Raw genomic sequence first — 25,159 nt, 5'->3', positions numbered from 1 at the left:
GGGGGGGGGGGTATCAAATCTTTGAAAAGAGTCAATAAGACAAATAAAATGTATATTGATGTAACATGTCACGTTTGCTGTTTGAATTATTTCTCACAATTAAATTATCGTCGTCCGGATGAAGCTGCGTGCGCCTTTAATGACCACGGGCAGTAAAACAAACGTGTCGAGAAGGCATTGTAAATCCTATTTTGGCAGGGATCGTGCGTGCGTGTGTGTGTGTGTGTGTGTGTGTGTGTGTGTGTGTGTGTGTGTGTGTGTGTGTGTGTGTGTGTGTGTGTGTGTGTGTGTGTTGTAAAGCTTCAGCTGTGACCTGGAGACTCGAGGAGAGCATCCATCCACCACGGCAGCGCGCGTCACGTGACCACCCTGTCTGCTGCTGCTGACCGACTGAAGCGTGTTAGCAGGTAATAAAAACACACAATTTCTTACGTTTTCAAACTTTTACTTTGCGTATCTCGACACCTTCAAAACCCCCGCGATTGTTCGCGTTGTCGCCCAGGCAGTTGGTCGCGGGCTCCTTTGTTTCGGTACCTCGGATGAAGGATGTGTTTCGCAATTTTTTTTTTCTTCTTCTGTTGTCTTGTTTCCCGGCGAGCAATGTCGGGATGGGATTGTGCTCCGCTCGCGAGGCCTCTCTACATTTCAGACACCTTTTGTTGTTAGCGGTCCGTCCCGGGGTTCCTGTGTCGACGGCACGTCTGATGTAACGGGCGCTGCCGTTAAATAACTGCTCGGACCTTAAAATACCCCGCTAAGACTCACTGCGAGGCTGTTTAGCGGAGGACTGTGAGCAGATTTAGATTAGCATCGCTGCTAGCTGCGCTCCCCCCGCATCGTTTGTTCAGCATCGATGTCAGTTAGCATGTCGGTGGCTAACTCCGGTCGGTGCTAGCCGAGGACAAAGGGGCCCCGTAGTACACCTTCAGCACAAAGTCGGTCAGTGTCGAGTCGAGGCACCGCGGAACTCTTGATTTGTTTTCGGGAGATGTTAATGAGCGTCGGTTGTTTCTGAGCGGCAGAAGAAACGAGTAACGGGCTAACATTAGCTTCAAAACAACGCTCATCCAGTGCTACAATAATCTGTGACCTATAACTGGCCAGTCAGCTGTAACAAGGCTGAAGTGACCTTATAATGTGTGTGCGCTCGTTATTAAAATGCCCACAATAAGTGTGCCGTTTGAGACGTGCGGACTCTGAATGATTGTTTTGTTATTGTTTATGTCTGAGCTTGTCCATACTTGACATTGCACTCTATTATGAAGATTTTATTTATTGCTAATAACCGATGACTATTTCTGGGGATCATCAACCGTAGTTATTATTTATTATTATTTTTTGCGTTTTTTCTTTTATATGAAAAAGGCATCCTCGTCCTTGTGCATTATCTTTGTTCAGTCTTGCAGCCAATGGCCGCTTTGTACGTGCCAGCGTCACTCAGACACAGTAATCTGGATTGCTATTGTTCTCTGACATAACATAAATGGGTCAGTGGGGATAGATCCAGTTATTTTAGTGATGGACACCATAGCCCAAACTGTCAGGCTCAAACTGAAGTCCATGGCTGATTGTGTGCATGTGTTTTGCAGGTTATGAAGGACATGTTGTGACAGATGTGTTTTTAATATTTGTTCATTTCATATGTGGTTGCAATGTCACTACAAAAGACTTGTTTATTACCAGAAATAAATTCATGGTTTTTACCTATGAAGTGCGAGGAAGCTTTCATTGCTTTGATACTGTTTAGCAAGTCGAGGGGATCTGGGGTGAGGGTGTGTAGTGTTTTTTCTTCTGCTTGCACACATACCAAAGTACTGTTTGTAAGAGGACACTGGGTTGCATTCCCTCCTTGACCCAGTTTTTCAGCAAAGCTGTTGCATCACTGAGCCAACTGTGTGTCTTACAGTCTTCATAAGGCCAGTATTCATAATTGTGCAATGAGGCTTAGCTGTGGTCACAACCCATATTTCTTGTATTAAACTCTTAACTACTTCTCATCACTCTCAGAAGCTAAAGTCTTGGTTTATACAGCTCATTGTTGATGTCACTTTCTTTTTTCCCCTCTCTTTCTCTTGCAGATTTTTTTCTATTTTGTACATACAGAGTTTTGTATATACTGTATATGATGAGCTCGCTGGGCAGCGACAAGGCCCGGGGCCCTCGGGAGAAAGCGCTGCCAGCTGTCACTCACACATCACAACCACAAAAACAGATACAGGTGAGCAACTCCAACCGCATCTGCATGACGAATGTTTCCTGAGCCTGCATTCATCTCAACCTGACACGTTTTTAATATAAAGGCCAAATTTCATATTACGACACTTGCTAACACAACCATCGTACGCATTTTAAGTAACTGTAAGACACATTTGCAATTGGAGGCATTTACTAAGTGTAAGTGCCTCTGTTATTTACTCAAGCTAACATTTACCTATATTCCTTTTTCTTGTTGACTTAAGGTTTAAAGTTGTCTTATTGTCTCTGTGTCGCAGGCCACTGCTGAACAGATCCGACTTGCCCAGGTGATCTATGACAAGAATGATTCTGACTTCGAGGATAAAGTTAACCAGGTAAGAAGCAGACAAATCAATCAAAGCAAGATATTTACCTATTCCATCAGACAGTGAGGCAGATATTGTAAATTTAAGGCATCCAAAGCTCATGGCTGCTGTTTTTAGACGAGATGCGTTTTTCAGTAATTCTAGAAGTTTGTTTCAGTTTTTGTAACTCAGGATTCCAAGTCATTCTTTCTTCAGGAGCAGAAGTTGTTCAAAAGCAAACAAAATAAAAACGTTTTCAGGTTAAAATTCCACACAACTTGGAGAAATCCCAGGAATTCTAGTTGAGATTACAATATTACTGTTCGGAATATGCAGTACAAATATTGTTTTAGTACTGCTTAATAGCAGTTTTATTTTTATAGTGCGTGTTTACAATGTTGTAGTTAACTTGATAGAGTGCAATGCTTTTCAATTTAGAAGACAACTGGAATGCAGATAAAGACCCTTTTTGCTGCGTTACCCATTCAATTCTTTCCAGTCGCTGAGTTTTTGTTGCGAGGAAGGGTTCAGCATTTTGTTGCCAGAACTCCCATTTGGAGGAACATTTTTAGTCCACACCCCTGAATAGGTCCTTGATCCTTCTCTCTGCCAAGTGGTTCGCTGAACACGGTAATGGACCATAGGCAAATGCTCGGTACAGAATATTATGTAAGAGAGATGTCTGAGTGTGTAATTTATATATTACAACTGGAGGACCATGTATTTTCCTCTTGGGACACCCAATAAGTTTTTCAGGTCCTTAGAACTTCATAGTCTGATTTGAAGCAGTTTCTCTTCTAATAAATGTTCTCAACAGAGTGTCAAGCTCCTGATGTCGGCCTCCTGTTTATACAGTCTGACATAATGCAGTTTCATAGCATGTTTCCACCGTGTTATTGAAAGTCTGAAAAATTAACTTTGAAGTCAGAATGTACCATCCAGCAAGCACATGATCGTGGCATTAACTGACAAACTGCAGCAGCGACCGACAACAAAGTCCAAGCTTTGTTAAGGCTTTGTTAATCTGTCTGGGTGGATTCAGCGTGACTTCAGCGCAACAAAATGAAACATAAAAGCCTACTGATACTGATAAGCTGGTCGCACATTGTATGACATGATTTTGGGGCCCACTTCTGTCTGATTGCAGAGAGCACTCACCTCTTTTCAGAAAGTTCATACAATTGTTAAATTCTAAATCACTTACTACCTGATAATATCAATATGGATTTATTCCATCTAACAGTTAGCGTTCCAAGCTTAAAGGAGCCTCTCGGCATCAGGATTGATTTTGTGTCACTTTCTTTCAACGAAAAGATAGTAAGGTATTTGTGAGCACCTTGTTTCATATTATTCTGCTATTTCAGAGAGCTCTTTGATTGTACAAAGGCAGACATAAAAGAGACCACAGAAGCTTTTAAGTCGCTGTCAGTATTTGGACGATCCAGACATGGTGTCACATTATTTCATAGCTGCATCCCTGTCGTTTTAAAATACCTAATCCTGGTGAACCCATGTACATGTCTAACATGCATCTTTTTACTCCGCCAGCTGATGGAAGTGACAGGGAAGAATCAGGACGAGTGCATGGTGGCACTCCATGACTGCAATGAGGATGTTAGCAGAGCCATCAATTTCCTTCTGGAGAGCACCTCGGACATGGTAAATGACAGCCTGTGGTATTTCATCCATCGAATGCGTCCATTCAATGTATAGACGCATGAGAGACACAACAGGACCTGAAGCGTCAAAGAAGAGTGTCTTTTTATCCTTGGGGAAATATAAATATGAGAAATATTATGGAAGTGACAGTGGCCAAACTGAAAAATAAAAAAACCGAAATGATTTCTATGTGGTTTTCTGTCATTGTCTGCATCTGTGATGCTGAACAGTATGCACTCTTCTATTTGATGAAAACAGCTTAAAAAAGAGCTCAAATGATTCAAACTGCTAAAATGTCACATTGTCTAAATAAAAAACAAACAGAAAAGGGAGGTTAAAACCTCTAAAATCAGCTAAAAATGTAATGCCATGGTTACCATCCTAAATTGCAATTGAAACTTCAAAAGTGCATCATGAGACACATTCATATATCAGAAATCTATATGAAACATTAAGAGCTGGCGTGGCCTCATTTTAGAGGTTAAACATTTTACGGCTCCAGTTAAATCCAATTTGGTGGAAACTTACAAAAAACGTCTCTTTTGGTCATAAAGTTTGCAGACCCCTGTTCCAGATGTGCTCGCACCTCTTTGCACAATAACAGTGGGTCACATTTGGAATTGTTGTATCTAAGGGATATTATTCTGATATTTTACGACTCCACTCAAACTCAACCCGAGCTGGACGTCCCTTCTGTGTCGTGAAAGCGGCCACTTGTTCCTCCTTCATGTTTGTGCTGGCCTAAAGCAAAATATAAGTCATCGCACTCTATTTGAGGCAGCTGTTTTCATTAACCTTGTTATTTCTTCGCTGTCAAATATCCGCATGACTGGAAAATAGAGAGACGTTGCAGACTTTGTAGACAGCTGCCAGGATACGTGTCCTTTTTAAAGGGCAAAGAATCGAACTGAAAATACATTTTGTCGCGTGTATTTATTTAATTTGTAAATGTGCAAAGTGTTGTAGAGAACAACATTTAGAACTTGGTGATTCTCTGCACGTGGAGTTTCAGTGTTGTCCTTTAGCCTGTTGACTTCTTGCCTCTTGTAATATCAGGCCCTCTTGGCCTGCTATAAAGACGTGCAATTGTAAAAAATTTTCCCCCCACACACACTTTTCCACCAAAGTCAAATGAGGTCTGGCAAACACTTGAGTGTTGTCACCAGGGCAAATGCACGTCCAGGCATTTCTGAAACATACCAGCCAGCACAGATGGAGAGGGGAGGCTGTAGGCGAGGGCAACTGGCCAGATGGCGACCCGTGCTGTCGTTTCATGGATGTCCAAAAATAGGAAATGGCTGGTATATCTTGGCAAGACTTTACTCCAATAGTAAACACTGGACTCTACTATTTCACCTGCTCTTACTGTACTGCTGTATACATTTAAGGTTTAGAGTCTTCGTCGCGTTTTCCAACTTCATTTTTTTTTTTTTTTGTACAGTAAGAATGGGTGTAGCAGAGGAGAGTGGGCTATTGCGTAATCAACACACTAGTTTATTTTGTAAACGTTTTTTTTTTTTGTCCTGGTCTCAAGGTAGGCCATTTACAATCCTGTCTTTTCTATTTGTTTTTCTTATGTAACACATACTGAATCCTTCAGTACAGAAGTTGGTCAAAAATAGCTGCATGGAGCACTGTGTTTATGGTGTCTTGTTCTATTCTGTGTGGTTTCTTTTAAACCTCTTGAGCCAAATGCTGTAATCACCTGATACCACAAGAAACAATGCCTCCACACACTTGCATAAAGATTTTCTTTTCACTATTAAAGCTGATTTGATCACCAGAAAATAATATTGTCAGTCCTTGATGCTTGCTTATTTTTATTTTGAGTTGTTTGTGTTCAAGGAAGAGTGTAGACAAACGCATTTCAAACTCAATTTGACTGCAAGAAGCCCATTAGGAATACAGATCTCCCTTTTCAACAGCCATCTCGGGAGGTCTGGCAAAATTAACATCAACCTGCATAGCCGTTCTCAGCCATCAACGTCTTTCAAGTAGTCTTTCACCTTTTTGAGATTTGAATTGTTCAACAGAATCGACCTCGAGACAGCTCTAAAGTCATAAACTTTCTAGTTCAGAAATTCATTGTTTTACATTCACATTGTTGCAAATTTGTCATATCTTTGCATATCATGTCTTTGCACCTAGACCTCATGGGAAACGGTTGGGAAGAAGAAACCACTGATAAAGGAAGGTCCGTCGGAAGGCAAAGAGAACAAAGAGAATCGGGAGAAGAAGGGAGAGAGGGAGGCGAGCAAGGGTCGTCCCACCGCCAATCGCAAAGGCAAGGGGGCCAGCCGGAGCCGACAAGGTGAGGAGTCTTACCCTTCGCATGCATTCGTATGGAGTTCACAGCCTGCTGCCCAGTTCCATAGCATCACGCTTTGACTCATACAGCCCGTCCGGAAGAAAATGGCGTGGAGGTGACACCAGTGGACAGAAGTTCGGATCGCGGCCGAAGGGTGAAAGGTGGAAGAGGTGAGCTGATGCCCATTTTCTCAAAGGGATCTCGGTACATTGAACCCTTGGGGGTATATGTTGCTCACTGTTGTTTGAATGCAACACAGGATCTGGAGTTCGAGGTCGGGGCAGAGCGCCAATAGGGAGCAGGTTCTCAGCCCAGGGCATGGGGTAAGTGTTTGGCACACATCCACAATACGCAAGTTTCAGGATTAGGTTAATGTGTTTATTTTCATGTACGGAGTGTTATTTCAGTTTTCAAATTAATGCCAGTTATGTCTTTCATAAATGGAACTAATAATATGCAACTTATTAATATGTCAGTCACATTTAACAGAATACGCACTCAAGTTTCAACAAATATTTTTAAAAGGAGGAGCCTGGAAGGAAACGTGCAAGATATTGTTCTTTGTTTCCATAGCAACTAAACAAAGGTGGTTGTGAAAACACCGGAAGTATGTTTTTGTAGCCTTATTGTGAATCTGTTTTCTAAATTATCATCTGTCTTACTTATTGGGATGGCAACCTTTTCCGAAATATATCCTTAAAATGTCTCTCCGTGCAGATAAGATAATAATTTACACTTAAAACTGTCATAAAGACTTCCAAGTGTTTTAATTGGCCCAAATGAGGTAAAGTGGAAGTCACTGTTTCCAAAAAAATCGGGACATCCAGCGTAAAAACGAGTGAAATCTATGATGCCGGTTACAATGACTCGCTCTGACGGCGTCTGCCAAAGGAAGGAGCCTAATCGACACTTATTGTGCAGCATAAGAAAACATTAGGACTTGCCTAAAACTGTCAACACTGTGCCTGGTCTCACTTAATGGCAGCTGCACTTTCCAGTAAATATCTGAATAACTGATTGCAGCCCTCTTTGAATCCTTATCAGGACCTTCAATCCTGCTGACTATACCTCAGAGGCTGGAACAGGGACCACGCAGGCAGAAGTTTGGGATACGGCGACCAACAACAGCACAGATGGGACCGGTGAGTTGTCGCGTGCACACATGCAGCTCCCGTCTTGTTTACTTATTCAGTGGGAGCCGGAGTTTTGTCACTCATCACTGGTGGTTGTCTAGTTGCCTGGAGGAGTACTCTGGAAGACTGGGCTCCCGAGGACTGGAGTGAGGATGTCAGTGTGAGTTGAAACCACAACAAAACAGTCTTAGTCACAGTTATAAATGTTTTGGGTGCAGCAGATGTGCCTCATTTGTCTTTACGTGTTTCTGCAGCTCTCGGAGACCAAAGTGTTCACCTCCTCATGTGCTCCTGCTGCTGAGAATCACATCACACCTGGACAAAGGTAACAACCTCAATAGGGAAGAAGCAACTCCCATAATTCATATATTTCCAAATGTACTGACGAGCGTTGCAATCTTTTTTTTTTTTTACAGTGTTGAAGAAGTGTTTTTTTTTTTTTTATTGACATTTGTTAACTACGGTTTCTTTGTTAGTCTGGACCTTGCGTCTCTGCTGCAGAAACCTGTGGTTGGAGGCAGAGAACCGCCTTCCTCCTCTTCACCTCAGAGTCTGGTCTTCACCAACTCTCACCATCACCAGCAGTCGCCCCTCAGTCGCAATGCCACCAGTAGCACAAGCTATGCGCATGCTGCTCTGGTACGAACACACTCTGCCTGTCTTTTCATCTATCTTTATCATCTATCGCATATGCAAAAGAAATGAAGATTGATGAATCTCTCTCTCTCTCTGTGTCAGTCATCAGTCCTGGGCGCTGGCTTTGGGGATTTGGGCCAAACCAAAAGGGCTCAGCCCAGCGCTGGAGCTCAGATACTGGAGCAGCTGAAGGGTCCCGGTTTGGGTCCGCTGCCGTCATCGCAGGCTGCTCCTCCTGTCAGCACCCAAGGAAGTAACGCCGCCATTGGCCGCCTGCCGGGCCTGGGAGCATCCGTACCTCCCCCCTCCTCTTCGAGTTGGGATATGAAGGCTTCAGAATCAAACACCACCTCGCTGTCCTCGCAATTCAATCGTACGTTTTCACGTGAAGTCCAGTCTTCCTTGCATATCTGTCCACAGAACTGTGGCTGTTTTCAGTATCTAAGCACGTGTATTTATAGGATATATACATGAAGTCATTTATCATCTGTGTACCACCCATGTATTTGTCTGCGCAGGTGAGTTTGGCCTGCAGCCAGAGCCTTCTCTGGTGCTGAGCCAGTTGGTTCAGAGGCACGCCGGCCCCTCCTTACCACTTGCTCGCCAGCCGAGTCCCCCATCGCAGCAGCAAGCACTCTCTGCGTCAGCCTCGCCTGCTCCCCCTCATGCCATCTCATCAGCACAGACGGGCCCGGTGATGGCTGCTGCTGGCGCAAAACCTCCTCCCCCCAGTGCAGGGCTGGACCCTCCGGGCAGCAACACACCGCAGCAACAACGGGCACAGCTCAAAGGCCAGAAACGAAGGATACCTCCGTCATCCAAGGTGAGGAACATATGGCTGCGACTCCAACTCAGATGAGTGTTTGAATACTTGAAGCGTTTGAAAGTGTAAGTCACCATCATTTGGTGTGAAAGGTATATACGTTTTTGTGGTTGTTACTTCTGTTTTTTTTTCCTGGTATGTTGTTGGAACACCCGATGCTGAAGTTGAGCATTTTCCTGCAGATCCCCTCCACTGCAGTGGAGATGCCAGGCTCGGCTGACGTCCCTGGGCTGAACCTCCAGTTTGGAGCTTTAGACTTTGGCTCGGAGTCGGCGTTGCCGGAGTTTGGAGTTGTGGACAGTTGTGCGAGTGCCGCATCGCGGGAGTCGACGCCAGCACCGGCGCCGGCACCACCTGCTCCAGGAACAGGAGCTCAGAGCCAAACGAGCCTGTACTCCAAACCGCTCAGGTATGTTCCTGTCACGAGAATTAAAATGATGTATCTTCTCTCAGCTGACTTGATCGAACAGAAAACTTCACCTGTGTTCCTATCTTCCTTGCGGTGTGTTGCAGTGACTCATTGGGCAGCCCTCTCTCCGTGGCCCTGCCTTCTCCTCTCTCCTCGTCTGAGCCAGTATATCACACGTCCACGGTGGCTTTATCCAGTCTCACTCCCTCGTCCTTGGGGACAGCCAGCTCGACCAACCCCCCGCTCTCTTCTACAACAACCTCAACTACTTCTTCTTCTGTACCCTCCTCTTCTCCCTTCTCCACGGTGGGGGGAGGTTATGATGGGACCATGCCTCCCCATGCACGACTGGGCTTTTCCCAGAACAAAGATTCTACGGGGCCAGTGATGGTAGGTCAATTAATCCAACTTTATTTTTATGGCATGTGTAATGCATGTTGTTGGAATAACTGTGCAGATGCTTCACGGGAAGAGCAATACAGTAATAACAGGACAAAAACAAAACAAAGAAAAGGCAAACAGAAGAAACAAAATATACAAATGAAAATAATTCACATAAAAGCACAAATCACATATGTTATAATATATACCAGCTAATTTAGTGGGTTTAAATAAATATATCAGCCATTAATTAAAACAACTGTTGTACTGTTCATCTCACCCTTGAAGCCGGCCTTTTGAGCTGGGGATCATCTAAATTCAGTTAAAGGGGACCAAACCATCAGCTTATGGCCACATAGATTGACCCACATTTTCTGCTTTAGCGATAAACTCTTTTTGTGTTTTTTCAGGTCAAAGCTCATTATAGCTCACGACGGTTAGCCTGAGCTGTGAAAACATCATCAAACTATTTTGAAATGTAGTCGGTGACTCAGACTTTTACTTCCAAGAATAGTAGCAAGCCTATGTTGAGCTCAGCTGAAGTGTTGTCAACACTAGGCCATTGATCTGGTAATATTTTTCACGAACATTTTCAAATGTATTTTCTTCTGTCCAGAATGGTCTCAACGGTGTAAGGACCTCTGCAGCTCTAGACAGTGAGTTCCCCGATCATCTTATTTGCTTGTTAAATTATTCATTCATTTTGTACGTCGCCTTTGTCACTCATGAGGCATCTCCTCCTTCTCCCAGCCTCCTCAGCTTCCTCCACACCAAAGCCAGAGTCGCCGTCGATGTCCATAAGCACCAATGGCGCCTCAGCACCCTCGTCTCACCTCACCTCCTCCCTGCCTGCACACAGCTCCAGCACGCTTTCCAACCTGGCACAGGACCTGCCCTCAGCAAGTCCACTCAACTCACTCAGCAGGTGACGCATGCAAATAGAGAAATGATCAATTCTATAATTAACTTCTTTGTCCTAAACCCTGAAGAGAACAGAGGAATCTCTTTTTTTTGTCGTTTATGTCTTGCAACAAGCAATTTCACAAAGAAGCTTGTTCTTGAGTGATATGGTAGTAGGGGATGGTTTTAAGTTGCAATCTCTCTTTATATCCTGGCTGATGATGGGCTTTGACTTCACTCTTTTGCAGCCACGCCAGCAGTCATTCTTCGGTTTCAGCTCTGGGCTCCAGCTCTCTCACTGTAAGTACCGGCTTGGTCTGCCACCAGCATGAGTACTTGTCCTGTCGTAATGATACATATACAAGTAAGCTGCTCTGTAAAGCAAAGTACAGACACCCACACACCCACATACAAACTCGGTTAGGCGCTCGATCAAGTGGCTGTGCACAGAAGAAGCAAGTGTGGAAACGCCACCACCGGGACAGTCCGTACCAGGAGCTGTCCGTGCTGCCATGACACAACCTGTGGGACCGCCCCGACACGAGCAGGCAGAGGAGCTCACACCACCGCGGCCAGGCTGTAATAAGTGTCAGTCAGAGTGGGCATCGAAGTGCTCCCAGTGGACCCAACAGAGAAAAGGAGATTTAATCTGAAAATAGTAGATTTTTTAAATCGCTATTGTGAGATGAAATGACTATATGTCTAAAATACAGTGAAAATGCGCAACAGTGAGTTTTAAGTCATCCACAGTTGTGAGAATGTACATGTGTGTATCATCAGCACAGCTGTGAAACTTGAAACCGTCGATGGAGATTAAAAAAGTAGGAGGAGGGGGGGGTTAAAATTAAGACTCGAGGCACACCACACTCCATTCCATGGCTTCTTGGGGAACAAGTGTCGATACTTTAAATAGTTGATCTGTGAGATGGGAGTTGACCCCCTTGAAGACAGGACCAGAGACCTGCCATGTGTCTCGGTCTGTTTGAAAGAGCACAGTGATCTCCTGTGTCAAAAAGCTGAACTTCGACCCAGTAGCAACCAAGAAGCACCACTGACTTGTTTATGTCCAAGGTACACCTGGAATCATTAACGTTCTTTACTGGAGCAAGTCTCTCTACAGTGATTCCTACATGCAGACCGATATGTCTTAAAAACTACTTTGGTCTGTAATTACCAAGAACATGAGGATCCAAACTGTTCAGAAGAGGTTTGGAAACTGCAGTTTTTAAAGCAAGGAATGTGATTGTTTAAAGATGAGCGTTTTAATAGTTCCTCCAAACAATCTACATTGTAAAAACTAATGTAGGATGGACTTCTGAGAAAGCATGAGCAAGCATCTCTGGGACTAAACTATGTTTCGTCAGATTAATAACAAGCATTCAGATGTGTTGAGAACCGTACATTGATTGGCTAAAATAAATATATCCAATGAAATCAGTGTGGCTTCTAAAGTGTTCTGAAATGTTCTCACAGAGAAAAACTGCTGAATATTATGTGATTTAGGATTAATTTATTGGTTAATTTGCTGAAAATTTACCTTTAGAATTATTTCTGTTGTGTTACTATTCTATTAGAAATCGGATTTCTGCCATGTCTTGGTGCCAAATTAGGAATTTATTTTTCATCTTTTTCCATTCATCCTGCAGTTTTTTTTCCCAGTTTTTGATTTCCTTTTATTTTAATTATTTTTAATGGAACTACTGAATCAAAAGATGATTTCTTGTCTACCGATAAAAGTGTCCACAAAAAAATCACAGAATGGAGGTGGATTTGTGAATTTGTGACTTCTAGCATAAGCTAGTATTTCCTGACTGTTTTACAGCTCAGTTGTTAGTCATCACACAGATTATAATTCAGGCTCTAATCATAGTTTTTCAATTTTTTTCTTTTCAACTTCTGAAACATTGAAGCTGCAGACCTATGAAGTACTATTCAGCTAACTTTGATTCTTTAACTAACTCCTTCCGACTTCTTTTAACGTCGTTGGATGATGATTCAAACACTGAAATGAAGTAGAAGCCTACAAAAATTCTACTTGGAGAGTGAGAAAATAAAATGCATCAATTGATTACAATTCATCCTGTTCTCACGTGCATCGAATGTCTTGACCACATCAGTTGTTGGCCAGAAACTAAGTTATGTTAAAAGAGATTGTCTGAATCCATAGTTATAGGTCTCTGCCATCTTTGTTCATTCTGAGGTCTGTTGAGTCATCGCTGCCGGCTTTTGGGCCCTGAACATAAGGCTTTTTAAAAAAAGTTTTTATTGTGTTTTGCATTGTCATACAATAGATTAATTGAATTTCACCAATTTGAAAGAATCCCAAACTTACGGAACAGTTTTGTCAAAAGGCTACAGGTGGAGCTTTCTCTGCAGTCTCATGGGCGCAGTACTTAGTGTCACCGTGTAAAACCCCACAGATAGCAGAGGCTGACATTTAAAATCTGGACCGACTTCCAGTCCAGCTTGAAATTGTTTTGATTCCCTCTCTCTTCAGTACACCAGTGGCGACAGCAGCAACGTGAGCTCTTTGGCGCCCTCGTCTGGCTCCTACACGTCGTCTCAACCCACAGCCTCGCAGCTCCACTCGACCCACAACAGCAGCAACAGTAGCAGCGGCATCAGCCACCTGGCCAACATGCCCAGCATGGGCAACAACATGAGCAGCACAGTGGGCGGCATCGCTGGCTCGAGCGGACTTCACTCTGCTGTCACGGCCGCCACCAGCACAATGCTGGGACTTGGCTCCAATGGAGCCGCCGCCACGTCCAACCTCTCCGCACCAAGGACCACAGCCCTGCTCTCCTCCACCGGTACAAACGCTGAGATTGTGGGACGTGCGAGGGGGGGGGGGTCACCTCCACTAATGCCGATGAGCTTCCGCGTCAGATTGCAGCGCGTGTTGAATATCTGAAATTGACGTGCTGCTGTATTGTTGTGTGTGCAGGTAAAGCGCCCCCCAACCTGTCCCAGGGAGTGCCCCCCTTACTGCCCAACCAGTATATTATGGGTCCAGGGGGACTGCTGCCCGCATACCCCGTAAGTGAAGACGTACCTACGGACAATCTTTGATTTATCGGTAGCTGTTTGTCGTGTTTTGAAATATTCTGCAACTCGGCAACCTGTTGCTTGTGTTCTCGCAGCAGATCTATGGCTATGAGGACCTCCACATGCTCCAATCCAGACTGCCAATGGTAGGTTGGGTTCCTTTGTCTTGCTATGAAAGGCTGCGGTCTGCATCCGGGCCTGTAGGTGTTCTGTCATCTCATCTGATCCCCTTCTCTTCATTTAGCCCTCTTTGCAGGATTACTATGGAATCACATTCCCCGGCCCCACGGCGACTCTGTCTGGCCGAGACGGGAGCCTCGCCAACAACCCTTACTCAGGTAGAGCACGTCGCCCGCAGCAGGAAACGTCTACAATCCGGTGAGCGTCGTCAACACGGTCTCGCTTCTGTTTGTCAGGCGAAGTCACAAAGTTTGGCAGGAACGACTCCACCTCCCCGGCGCCGCCGACGAGCCTCGCGGCCCCGCAGCCTCCCCAGGCTCAGAGCCAAGGTCAGAACCAGGCCCAGCCTCAGCCTCCTCAGGCCCAGCCTCAGCCCCAGGGCCAGCCGCAGCACCACAGCAGTCAGCAGGCCTTTCTGCCTCCAGGCTACAGCTACACAGGCCTGCCTTACTACGCCGGAGTGCCCGGCGCTGTACCGAGTGCCGCCGCCTTCCAGTACGGCCCCACCATGTTCGTTCCTCCCGGAGGCCCGGGACCAGCTTCGGCCAAACAACATAGCATGAGCTTGGGTCTGGGAAACCCCTCGGCGAGCCCATTCCAGCAGCAGACGCAGCAGCAGCCCAGCGGTTACGGCCAGCACGCCTTCAGCTCAGGTTTGTGACGACGGCGACAGAAACGGAGGTCCGGCGTTCGATGTCTCATTCCTGAAAGTTACTTTTTTTTTTTTTGTTTCCAGGGTACGAGGAGCTGACTGCAGGGCCAGCGGGAGTAGAATACAGTAAAGGGTACAACTCCTCGTCACAGGCACAAGCCAAATCTGCTGCTACTGGGCCTGGGAAGGGTAAGAAAAGCTGCTTCTTCAAACTGAAATGTGCTTTGTGAATATGGTTCAGATTGCAAAGAGTAAATGTTGGTCTCCTTCTGCCAGGTGTCTCTGTGACGTCCAGTAACTCCGGTGTGCCAGACATCAGTGGAAGTGTTTACAATAAGACCCAGGTGAGGCCCCCCCCCCCCCCCCCCCCGACATCTCCAGCTCCTGATCACTCTGCTCTCCTGTCCTTCGCTTCGTAACTGTCTTGACGATCTCCTCCAATCACAGTCTTTTGATAAGCAGGGTTTCCATGCGGGGACCCCGCCTCCCTTCAGCCTGCCATCAGCGCTGGGAGGTCCAGGGCCTCTGAATCCTGGAGCAGCTCCTGGAGGTTATGCACCTGCTCCATTTCTCCACATCCTGCCTCACCAGCAACCACATTCACAGCTGCTGCACCACCATCTAGCTCAGGATGGACAGGTAATGCACTCAGCTGTCCCGAGTCGTTCGTTGTTGTTTGTAAGTAAATTATGACTCTGCCATCTGAACGTGGCTGCAGAAATCGTGACTCATCAGGCCGGGCAAATGTTTTTCGCCTGTACAAGCTGCAGCTTCAGTTCCCTGTTCTCAGCTCAGAGTCGTAGCACCCACTGTGGTCGTCTGCTGCTGTCGCGCCTCAGCTTCAACGCTTCACGTATCGTGAAGTCCGAGATGCACGTTCTGCATACTTTTGGTTGGAACGTGTTAACTTTTTATCCTCTCCAATCAGTTGTGAAACGCCGAGTTGTACTTCATTGTCTAACAATTATAGAAACATCGATGGGTTTTCTTTTTTTTTTTCCTTCTTTTTTTGTCGTTACTGACGCGTTGATTGGTCGGCTGTCTCTTCAGGGTGGCCCGAGCCAGCGCGGCCAGTCCAGCAGCCTGCAGCAGAAGAGCCAAGTCAACAAGTCGAGCTACGGCAGCTCCCCTTACTGGGCCAACTGAGACGGCTGCGTCATTGATGTTTTTGTGTGTGTGTGTGTGTGTGTGTGTGCGTGTGCGTGTGTGTGTGCATGGACGGATACCAACACACAGCACCACACCAGCGGATCGGTCAGACGAGATCACAGAGGGACAAAAAAAAAAAATCAATTTTTCAACACAAGCTAAAACACACACTACCACCCCCTTCCTCTTTGCTCTGTATATCCCCCCCTTTTCAAATTTATGGCTGTTGTATGTAAAATATATTTATGTATGTATTTATACAGTATATATGTATTGGTAGGACATAAAATGTGGTTTTCTGCATTTTGTTTTTATTTTGAAGGACATTTTATTTCAAAAAAGAAAATGTGGAAAGATGAGAATGCTAAATCATGGAGATGAAGGTGATGAATATACTTGAACACAAGCATCTTGTGATGTGGATTTTATTTTTTTTTGTATGCATACATGAGCTGAGAATGGTGTACATAGATGATACACATCATTTTCACGGCAAAGGCCTTTTTTTATTTTACAAGAAAAAAGTTTTTTGTAACTTCAGTCTCCCACATCTGTGAATCTTTATATTGAGGGTGACTTGAGTTGATAGCTTGACTTTTTCTTTTCATCCCCGTTTTCCCCTCCATCCGTCTCTCTCATTCCTCAACTCTAATTAGTTGGTTGGTTCAACCAGCCAGGCCTTGGATTTGATGTCATTTTAACATTGGTTTAATCCTTGTTGTCCAAATTAAAAGTTATGAACTGTTTGTAAGGACCCGGCATTAGTGTTTCTGTACCACGTTGGTTCATCTTGTATTTCAGACCCACAGTTTTAAACCGTTAATGGTTTTTAAAGTAAATAATGGGCAAAAAGACATACTTAAGGCATTAATACCATGTATTTGTATGGAAGTCGGCACTTATTTTACGGTTTCAGTTACATAATTTTACACACAACAGGTTACTTTTAACTTTTTTGGGATTAAAGTACTGAATAGCAGCTGTTTACCTATTTGCTTTCATGCACCCAGTATAAGTTTATCATTTAAGATTATTATCCCCACTATTCTACTCAAGTGTCTCCCTGAGGACTGGGTGACATGGACATTTGGTCAACTGCAGATGTGACTGCTCAAGTCTGGCTATGCCAAAAACAATGTTTTTGTTAGACTAAAAGGTTCTAGCTTTATGACAAGCACACAAAGAAACCTTTAAAAAAAATAATAAAAGCAGTAATACCAGAAGATATTCTGGTAAACATGACTGCAAGCTTTCAGTAGTGTTGAAATATTAGTTATTGTAGTGATTTGTTTGAGCATTGTTACAATACAATTTAGCTGGGAGAGGACACTAAATAATGGATGAAACCACATTATTGGATGGAAAAACTGAGTCGTCATTTGAATATTTTGTGTTTAAGGAAAACAGCGAGAGGAACATAACTAAAAAATATATTTTGAATCGTTTAGAACAGAAGCTGAAACAAAGGACACTTAACAGCAAACAAAATACAAAGTGCTGCTAATGTCAAACCTGTTACTTTTATACAGACATCTGTGTATTGCAATTTATGTGTCACGTTGCCATACAAGTGATTCTTTCCATTTAATGGAAATCTGTTTGTACACAATTTAATCTGAAAAAAAGTTCTCAAATTTGGCATTCAGTTTGCATTGCACACTAGCTTTATTAGTAAAGAAATCAACTGGTCAAATCCTTTGATTTACACCAGGCAGACAAGGTAAGATTGAATATACTACGTCATTGAATCAGTATGGCAGTTAAGTCTCAACTGGGTTTCCTGCAATGATTTTTAAGATCCAGCAGGTGTCAGTATTGAACAGTACAACGTGACCTAGCGTCGGTAACGAGTCACAAGCTTCAGGAGGTCTCATCGACCATGACTACAAATCAGCATTGCCAAGTATCTTATTTACATAAATAGGATTTTATTCTTTTAATAGTCTTGAGGCTTACATAACGCAACACCTGACTTTGAAACATAAGCAGGTCAACCTAGATCTGTGAAATTGCTCCATATTTTTCATTTCAACCCTTCTGAAAATCTGGTTTTTGGGTGTTGATGCAACACTGGAAACTGAATTCATGATTTGTTTAATTTATTTACACAAGTAAAGTTCAAATGTAAAGGCACAATTCTACACGTTAGCCATTTAGCCTTCCAAGAGACTGCAAAAGAAAAAAGTGTGACAGACTAATGGATGAAAAGTATAAAATGAGGGGAAAAATGCTGTACAAAAATATAAATCACATCTCTGTCAATATCATTTGTCTTCAGTCAGCACTTTTCTTCTTTTTTTTCTTTTTCTCAGTCACAGGTGTTTCAGGGCTCTCATCCTTGGGCTCGGCCTCCACACTCTCAGTCTTTACTTTCTTTTTCTTCTTGCTTGGTGTTTCCGTTTCTTCTTCTTTGATGTCGGGGGCTTCTTCAGTCTCTGCTTTTCGTTTCTTTTTCTTCTTGCCCGGCGTCTCATCGGCCCCGTTTTCTGCAGCAGGTTCTTCTGCCGCCACAGTCTCCTCCGCTTCTTTCTTCTTTTTCTTCTTCACCACTGGGGTGTTGGCTTCCTCCTCCTCCACCTTCACCTGGGCAAAAGAAAAATGTCAGAAGATTAAAGAGGGCAATGCCTTACTGTGGCGCTCCATTATGAAGCTTTCTATTGCATTGTATAGCAAATGTGCGACTCTCTTCAGTGATCAGATCCATTGTTTTGGACCAGCCAATGGTTCGGAGCCGACGTCAATGTTGCATGTCGTACACTGAGGTGGGACCACACGTGTGGGTCAAACCTCAAATCAAAACATGCAGCAGTCATATACAGAAATGGAACCGTACCTTAACTTCACCATTGGTGTCACCGTTTTCATCAAGCTCTTTCTCACGCTTCTTGCGTTTCTTCTCTTTCTTCAGTTTGCGTTTGACCTCAGCCATAACGTCAGTAGCCTACGATGGAACAACAGCTTAGGTTCACTCAAAAATCACAATGGTCACAAGAAAGAAAATAATTACTGTGTCAGGCTCATTAAATCAGTTTAACCCTCACCATGATGTCAGGGAAAAGGCTGTCATCATTCACAGTGTCAAACATGCTTTCCCATTAAATCTGCCCAGTTTCTCACCTCTTTGACAGCTTCTTTCATGACATCCACATTCTTGCGCGGCAGCTCGCCCGTCTCATAGAAAGACAGTCGCTCCTCCACCTGCTCACGGAGCTTGTCCCCAAAAACACTGGTGGGAATATCTGAGGAGAAAGCACATGACGGATCAGCAAGACGCCAGCAGAGCTGTGGCGGGCAAACCCCGCCCGGTGCGTTTGCTCAGGAAATTACTTTTTCAACATCAACCCAAGGGATGAATGCTGTTGACGAAAAATATCAACATCATGGCAATTTTAAAAGCCAACCCCGACAGGAAGTGACTCCAAAGCGGTCCACTCACCAGAGAAGCAGTCGATACGCGAGGCGATGGTACACTTGTTGGCGAGGTATCTGGAGATGCGCCCTTTGTTCTTGGTTGCAGCTCGTCCGATAAATGTCGAGTGGAAGATGAGGCCATATTTAGGCGTGTTCCCACGAGTTTTAAGGGCTCTGGAGAAATAGTTGCATTCACATTTAAGACACTTTGCCAACAGTAGGTTGTGGGAGCAGTAAGGAACTGAAACCACTGAGGTCTACATTTTTCTAATGCAACTCCTCCAAACAAAGTCGGCATCTGAATTTAAACGATTGTGAAACGTAGCATAGTATTCTACCTCTGTACTGTGAGTGGATGCTCAGACTGTGGGGGTGCTTTAGAACAAGAGAGGGTATCACTCCAGAGGAGACTGCCTCCTCCGGTCACCGCTCTCTGCTCCAGCCCAGCCCTGCCATCACTGCAACCACTTGTTTCCCCAGCAGGGAGGGGGCGCCCCAGTACCTGAACAGGGCCTTCTCTGCTCCCAGGATCTGAACGGTGGACGCTGGGTACTTGGCCAGATTGGTCAGACTGCCAGCATGGGAGATGAGACGTGCGCCGACCTACAGACGAGAAGGCGGCATTAATCACACTGCAATACACAAGAAGAGTCAAAGGGCAAGATATTCAGAGGACCATCAGCACCGGAGATGATTCAACACGAATGTTCAGAGGATTGACAGATTTTGGTATAACATCATAGGTCCCATTTGTAATGCCGGTTCAAAATTAAGATTCTACTCACCACTTCTCCAATCAAAGCTGCCAGGTTTGGGGCGACCTGCGACATTCTCGAACGCAGATACTCCTGCAGCCCCAAACGATATTCAGCCAGAGACACGACACGAGTGGAGAACCTCTCTATGTTGATCAGGTCAATGGGAGAGATATCCATACCTGAAAGAAACACAAGAGGTACTTGAAGAGACTGGTCTAGATACCCTACATGTCCCATATTCTCCCACAATATGCACTTGTTTCTCCCGACAGGATCCGCAGCAAGGAATTTGTGCCTTTACTACAGGTTTATGAGAGAGCTGCTCTACCCCCCTGTGTTAGACACCAAGGACGATCATTGGTCCAGGGTGGGCAAAAAAGGGGCCGAGGTAAAAAAGGGAAAAAGTGTCCAGCTGACCCATAGAGGAACGAGATGCATCCAGGATGGCCTGCGCCTTGGCACTGTCCATCACCACCTCCTCCAGGCTTTCCAGACTCTCCTCTGACAGCTCCTTCCTGTTTCCAATGAGCTGCGTCAGGCGGCAGTACATCGAGTTGTCGGCCACAATTTTGATCAACTCTGGAAAGTGGTAGCCATACCACTCACTGCAATCAGACAAAATAATAGGTTAATATACTGCGGGTTGCATCACGTATAGGCTTCAGAGTGCCTCAGATGATGGTCATTTTCAATCCCCCCCCCATCGATCATGCGAGATACCGAAATTCAATTAACTTTCAATGGTGTACAAGCACTTTGCAAGACAGCCATTGTTCTTTGTGTTCAACCGATTATTTCAAGCACGTTGCGATAGTAAAAATGCACCATGTTATTAAAGTATGATGCAGATGTTTCACCCAACAGCTGGGAAAGCAATAGTGCCAGTAGAGGTTGATGCACCTCCAGTTTTTACACAGCCAGCACTCTTAAGGTGTGCTGCCTGCGGTAAGTGTCAGGAGGACAACCAAAGGTGAAGGATGATTCATCAACAATTCATCAACAAGTGCATTGCTCATGAAATAAGCCAACCATAACGCCCCAGCAGACACAATGTGATGTCATAAAAAGGACCTCACCGAACGCGCATTGAGAAGGTGTTGATGTCTTTGTCCAGCTGATCCAACAGGGCAATGGACTGGATTATCATATTGTCCACCCTGTTGACGTTGAACTTTACTTTGGCTCTGGAGTAGCTGTGGCCAAGACCCAACTGCGCTTTGGATGCAGCCAGGCCCGTCAGGCCCTTCACCAGTGAGTGGAAGTGGAGACGAATACCTAGCAGGAGACGGGAAAAAAAGGGTTTTAAATAAACTTCTGGGGTATCCCATTCATAAAAAGACAAAAGCATGGGAGCAGTCGCTGTTCAGATTTTCAGTATGAACCTTCACGAGTGTCAGGAAAGGACATCACATCATGACAGGCCACCCGACATAGGATATACCAACACCAAAAACCCAATCACAGGATAACCTGGCCCTCACCTCTGATAACCTCAGCCACCACACCACCAGTCTGGATGGAAACGTCAAACTCCTCCTGCAAAGCAGCTCCGACCTTGGAGTCCGAAACTCCCAACACAGCTTTCTTTTTCCCAGAGCGAGGCAGGTTGGTTTCCAGAAACAACTTCAAGTCGGCATGAACCACACCTGCGAAAGCAAAGAAAATGTTAGTCAAGTACACATTATGGCTACCACACCAGCTGATGTGGTCTTGCTCTAATTAAGAACAAGTTTCAGGCTATCCTCAGATGTTCAGGGTTTACATAAAGATGTCAGCACAGAAATTCAGTGGATTGACAGATTTTAAAACATCATTACAACTGAGGAAAACAAGCAAAAAATAAATAAATAAAAAGAAAAGAAAAAATAATGTAAATTGAAGCACATCTTGCCTTCAGAGATGGCATTCATGTTTTCCAGAGCAGCCTGGGCCGACTTGAACGGAAAGAAAGCTGCCAGGCTCACCATACTGTTAAACTTCCCAACATTCAGCACACTGGCCTCAACCTGAAAGACATTTTTCAAAGTGTTAATTCTCCCCCCATGAAGGTAGATTCATGACAGTAAAGTCAGAGAGCCCACCTGAGGCAGCAGCATGCCAATCTCCTCCACCTCTTTGACTGCAAACAGGGCATAGCCCGCTGCATGCTCGAACAGCACGTGCAACACCACCTGGAGGACACAAACCACGTCAGAAAGGGGAATAAAAATAATGTTCAATCGATCTAACATAAACGAGTACTGAAAACTGTCTGGGAAAGGACAGGATTATAAGATACACATGTAACGTGTTGCTTTTCAACCACCTGAATCCAATCTGCTCGCACGTGGTGACTCGTACACTTAGCCATATCTTTGGCAAAGCCACAAAATGTGTTAATCACGGTAGTGCGTTTCTCACTTAAAAGCAAATGTTGCTCAAAATGACAGATTTTAATCTAGTAATCATATGGACGCTTAAAATATCAGCACGTGATCGCAGTAGTCTGAGCCCACGTGTCAACCAGGGCCCATACGGAGTGGACCGTAAAGCTAACTTCTGCTAACTGCACGAAGTAACACGGGGAAGGAATAGAGACATCCGCTAAAATTGCCACCTTCAGCTTTTAAATCTGTGGCTGCTATCACAAGTGCTCGTGCTCCCCGTCCGAAGGGGTACATGAAATTACGTGATTTTTCTTTTTTCTGCTCCATGTTAGCCGCTAATGCTAACTCGTGCCAGTGGACAGGCCTCAACTTTTAGCAAGAGTAAACGGACGTAATTCTACTCTTAAATAATTTACTTTTTAAAACAGCACTACGTTGTATAACATAAAAAAGTTCGTTCGTCACGAATCAAGAACGCAAAGTGCACATTCTTCTCACCATGATTCGAAGATTTGCACAGCGACACGCAACGCGTGTGCTCTGCTGCTGCTGTTCCTGAAGAAAGACACACGGTATGACTCGTCTCGTTTCAGGCAACTGCGACAGCGGTCCAATCCCGCGAGATCTGCTAACACCACTCAAATCCCGCGAGATCTGACATGTGACTCATGGACTCATGGACTCATGGATAAAAATGGCGCCTGCAAACTTTGAGTAAAATAAGCAATTTTATTTTCAATTACACCAAATCAGATTTACCTGAAGCCACAAAACACGTTTAGACAGACAGATAGACAGATAGATAGATAGATAGATAGATAGATAGATAGATAGATAGATAGATTTCGGTTGCATTCATTCAACGCAGCAAACAAGAACATTATTACAAAAACTGGCTTATTTTGCAGATCCTGTACCATCAAATGATTTCTACAAACAATATTCAGTATTCAATTACAAAAATAAATGACAGTTTTAATTAGAACTCACTGTCACCAATGTTTTTGGACTATTTTCAGAACTCAATGGGATTCAAACCTGCAGATCTATTGACATTTCCATCAGCCAGCCATGATGTGTGGGTACCACGAAAACAACACAATCCTCCTGATGCTAATAAAAGCGTGTGACTAGATGTTGTGTAATGCTTTGCAATTTTGTTTTTGATCACTAAGCATGGAGTAAAATGTTGCTTTTAAAAGGGGTTCTATGAATAATTTTGATGATGTTGACTAGTTATTGTATTAGTTTCTCGATGTCACAGTTAGGTCTAACAGAATTGAAGGCCAAGCAGGAACTGACTGAATCAGATATTACCTGCTGATAACATCTTCACTCAAGTGTTTTTTTGTACTCTCTCTGTAGACAACTGTAAAAAAAAAAAAAAAAAATTACAATATCATAAAAGGTTTCCTTAATAGTGCATTAGTACTGCTGTTGGCATACATTTTTCTTCGGTATTCAAACCAACTGGTTATAGAAATCAAAGCAAATTTTGATTAAAATGCCCATTTAAAAACAAACTATGCTTATGTTGATATTTCACTTTAATATTGTGGTTTACGTGAGTATTGCAATTGCACAATATAATAGTTTTCAAGATCCCAAATATTAGAAAACCAACTGAAGACAGCAATGCTAGTAGACTGTTTTTTATTATTAAGATCAATATGTATGGGATTGCAGCATATTTCTTTACTATTCATAAGCCCTATTGCGAAGTAACAGAAAAATGCCAAAAGAGCTTTTGTACGTAATTTCGGTGGTGTGAGACCAGGTGCTGCACAAGATGGAACAACAAATGCAATAAACCAAACACAACAATGGCAATATTTTATATTTAGATCAATAAAGGTCTTTCACTTGTTGAGGTTTCCAAGCAGCAGATGTATGTGTGTCTGTATGTGCCCAAAGACAAATTGTAGACACATCATAAATGTCCCCGTGGGTTAAATAATAACTCAGTACAAAAGATTTATGGCTGACCTCTCTGGACACATCACCTTCCTGCTGAACCCTCGGTCAGTTTTTCTTGGTGACATAAATGAAAACCACATGATTGACTAAGCATAAGTTGTTAGGAGTTGTTTTGAAAATCAAATGGATGTAAAATGTCCTTGTTTTGCAAATGTCCATTGCTTGTTTACATTAAGATTCCATCCATTTTGACAAATAAGTCCAACAATGTTATATAAAACTTATCCACTATCAAAGACACAGTATAAAAAAAAACGGCATTTGTCATCTCTGTCTCAGTTTGTCAATCGTGTTAAATACCTGCATACATACAGCATGTTGAGCTTGGGTATATTACCCCAATAAAAAGGCCAGATTCCTGAGCAATGTCTGTGTTTCCAGGAGCATGAAGGAGAGGGCTTGAAGGAGCCTGTTGCAGGGCGGATGTGAGGGAGGACAGTAAAAAAGCTGAGGGATCTGAAGGCTTGATATAAAGACTGACCGGACAAGCTGACGCTCAGAAAGGTGGAGCTCTGTTCATCTTCAAGCATACTTGCCCAAAGCAACTAATCAAGGCTGACAAACCACGTGAGTACCATATGGCTTCTATTGCTTCTCTGTGTCTCTCGGGCTTTCGCTTGCTCTGTGTTCCTCTCGTCTTTTTCCCTTTTGATGGGCTATCTTCATTTGTGTGCAGAGCCGCCCTGCTGTTGTGAGTATGACTGCTTCACTCCAGCTTCTTATCTCTTACTTCTGTCTTGTTCTGCCGTCAGAACTCCCACACCCCTTCTTTATCTCCTATCTGTTCGTCAAACCTATCTCCTCTTGCATAAGCATGATCTGCTCTGTC

General features: G+C 44.0%; 2 protein-coding genes across 4 annotated transcripts; one reads left to right on the top strand and one right to left on the bottom strand.

Annotated features, from left to right (window-relative positions):
• The first annotated feature begins 314 nt into the window (after positions 1–314).
• On the top strand, positions 315–15,934 carry ubap2a (ubiquitin associated protein 2a). Of its 3 annotated transcripts, XM_080495896.1 has the most exons (28): positions 315–407; positions 2,079–2,218; positions 2,493–2,570; positions 4,089–4,199; positions 6,348–6,510; positions 6,597–6,677; positions 6,767–6,830; positions 7,552–7,649; positions 7,742–7,800; positions 7,895–7,965; positions 8,117–8,279; positions 8,379–8,649; positions 8,795–9,099; positions 9,282–9,508; positions 9,613–9,898; positions 10,506–10,545; positions 10,640–10,814; positions 11,038–11,089; positions 13,287–13,602; positions 13,737–13,828; positions 13,933–13,983; positions 14,082–14,175; positions 14,254–14,346; positions 14,443–14,670; positions 14,754–14,858; positions 14,946–15,013; positions 15,117–15,308; positions 15,720–15,934. In XM_080495896.1, exons 2-28 carry the CDS (start codon positions 2,123–2,125, stop codon positions 15,813–15,815), a joined length of 3,675 nt encoding a protein of 1,224 aa, XP_080352022.1. In that variant the 5' UTR covers positions 315–407; positions 2,079–2,122; the 3' UTR covers positions 15,816–15,934. The 3 variants fall into 3 exon arrangements, with proteins under 3 accessions (XP_080352022.1, XP_080352021.1, XP_080352020.1); XM_080495895.1 differs by having other exon boundaries at positions 14,254–14,670; positions 15,132–15,308; XM_080495894.1 differs by having other exon boundaries at positions 14,254–14,670.
• Positions 15,935–17,726: 1,792 nt separating this feature from the next.
• On the bottom strand, positions 17,727–22,939 carry nop56 (NOP56 ribonucleoprotein homolog). The gene is made up of 12 exons (XM_080495762.1): positions 22,852–22,939; positions 22,069–22,158; positions 21,879–21,993; positions 21,469–21,633; positions 21,064–21,262; positions 20,405–20,592; positions 20,015–20,166; positions 19,732–19,832; positions 19,255–19,403; positions 18,936–19,057; positions 18,652–18,759; positions 17,727–18,401 (listed from the first exon to the last, which is right to left on the bottom strand). The coding sequence occupies exons 1-12, from the start codon at positions 22,852–22,854 to the stop codon at positions 18,093–18,095; spliced, it is 1,701 nt and encodes a 566-aa protein (XP_080351888.1). The 5' UTR covers positions 22,855–22,939; the 3' UTR covers positions 17,727–18,092.
• Positions 22,940–25,159: the final 2,220 nt, after the last annotated feature.

The sequence above is a fragment of the Blennius ocellaris genome (genome assembly GCF_963422515.1).
Source record: "Blennius ocellaris genome assembly, chromosome: 4".
Classification (NCBI taxonomy): Eukaryota; Metazoa; Chordata; class Actinopteri; order Blenniiformes; family Blenniidae; genus Blennius; species Blennius ocellaris.
This window is presented reverse-complemented; position numbering and strand designations above follow the sequence as displayed.

Coding starts and splice junctions, on each gene's coding strand:
- ubap2a (XM_080495894.1), top strand. CDS start 2,123: ATGATGAGCTCGCTGGGCAGCGACAAGGCCCGGGGCCCTCGGGAGAAA. Junction 2,219..2,492: donor AACCACAAAAACAGATACAG/GTGAGCAACTCC, acceptor TCTGTGTCGCAG/GCCACTGCTGAACAGATCCG. Junction 14,859..14,945: donor TGCTACTGGGCCTGGGAAGG/GTAAGAAAAGCT, acceptor TCCTTCTGCCAG/GTGTCTCTGTGACGTCCAGT.
- nop56 (XM_080495762.1), bottom strand. Junction 21,994..22,068: donor TTGGCATGCTGCTGCCTCAG/GTGGGCTCTCTG, acceptor AATGTCTTTCAG/GTTGAGGCCAGTGTGCTGAA. Junction 21,634..21,878: donor CATGAATGCCATCTCTGAAG/GCAAGATGTGCT, acceptor TTGCTTTCGCAG/GTGTGGTTCATGCCGACTTG.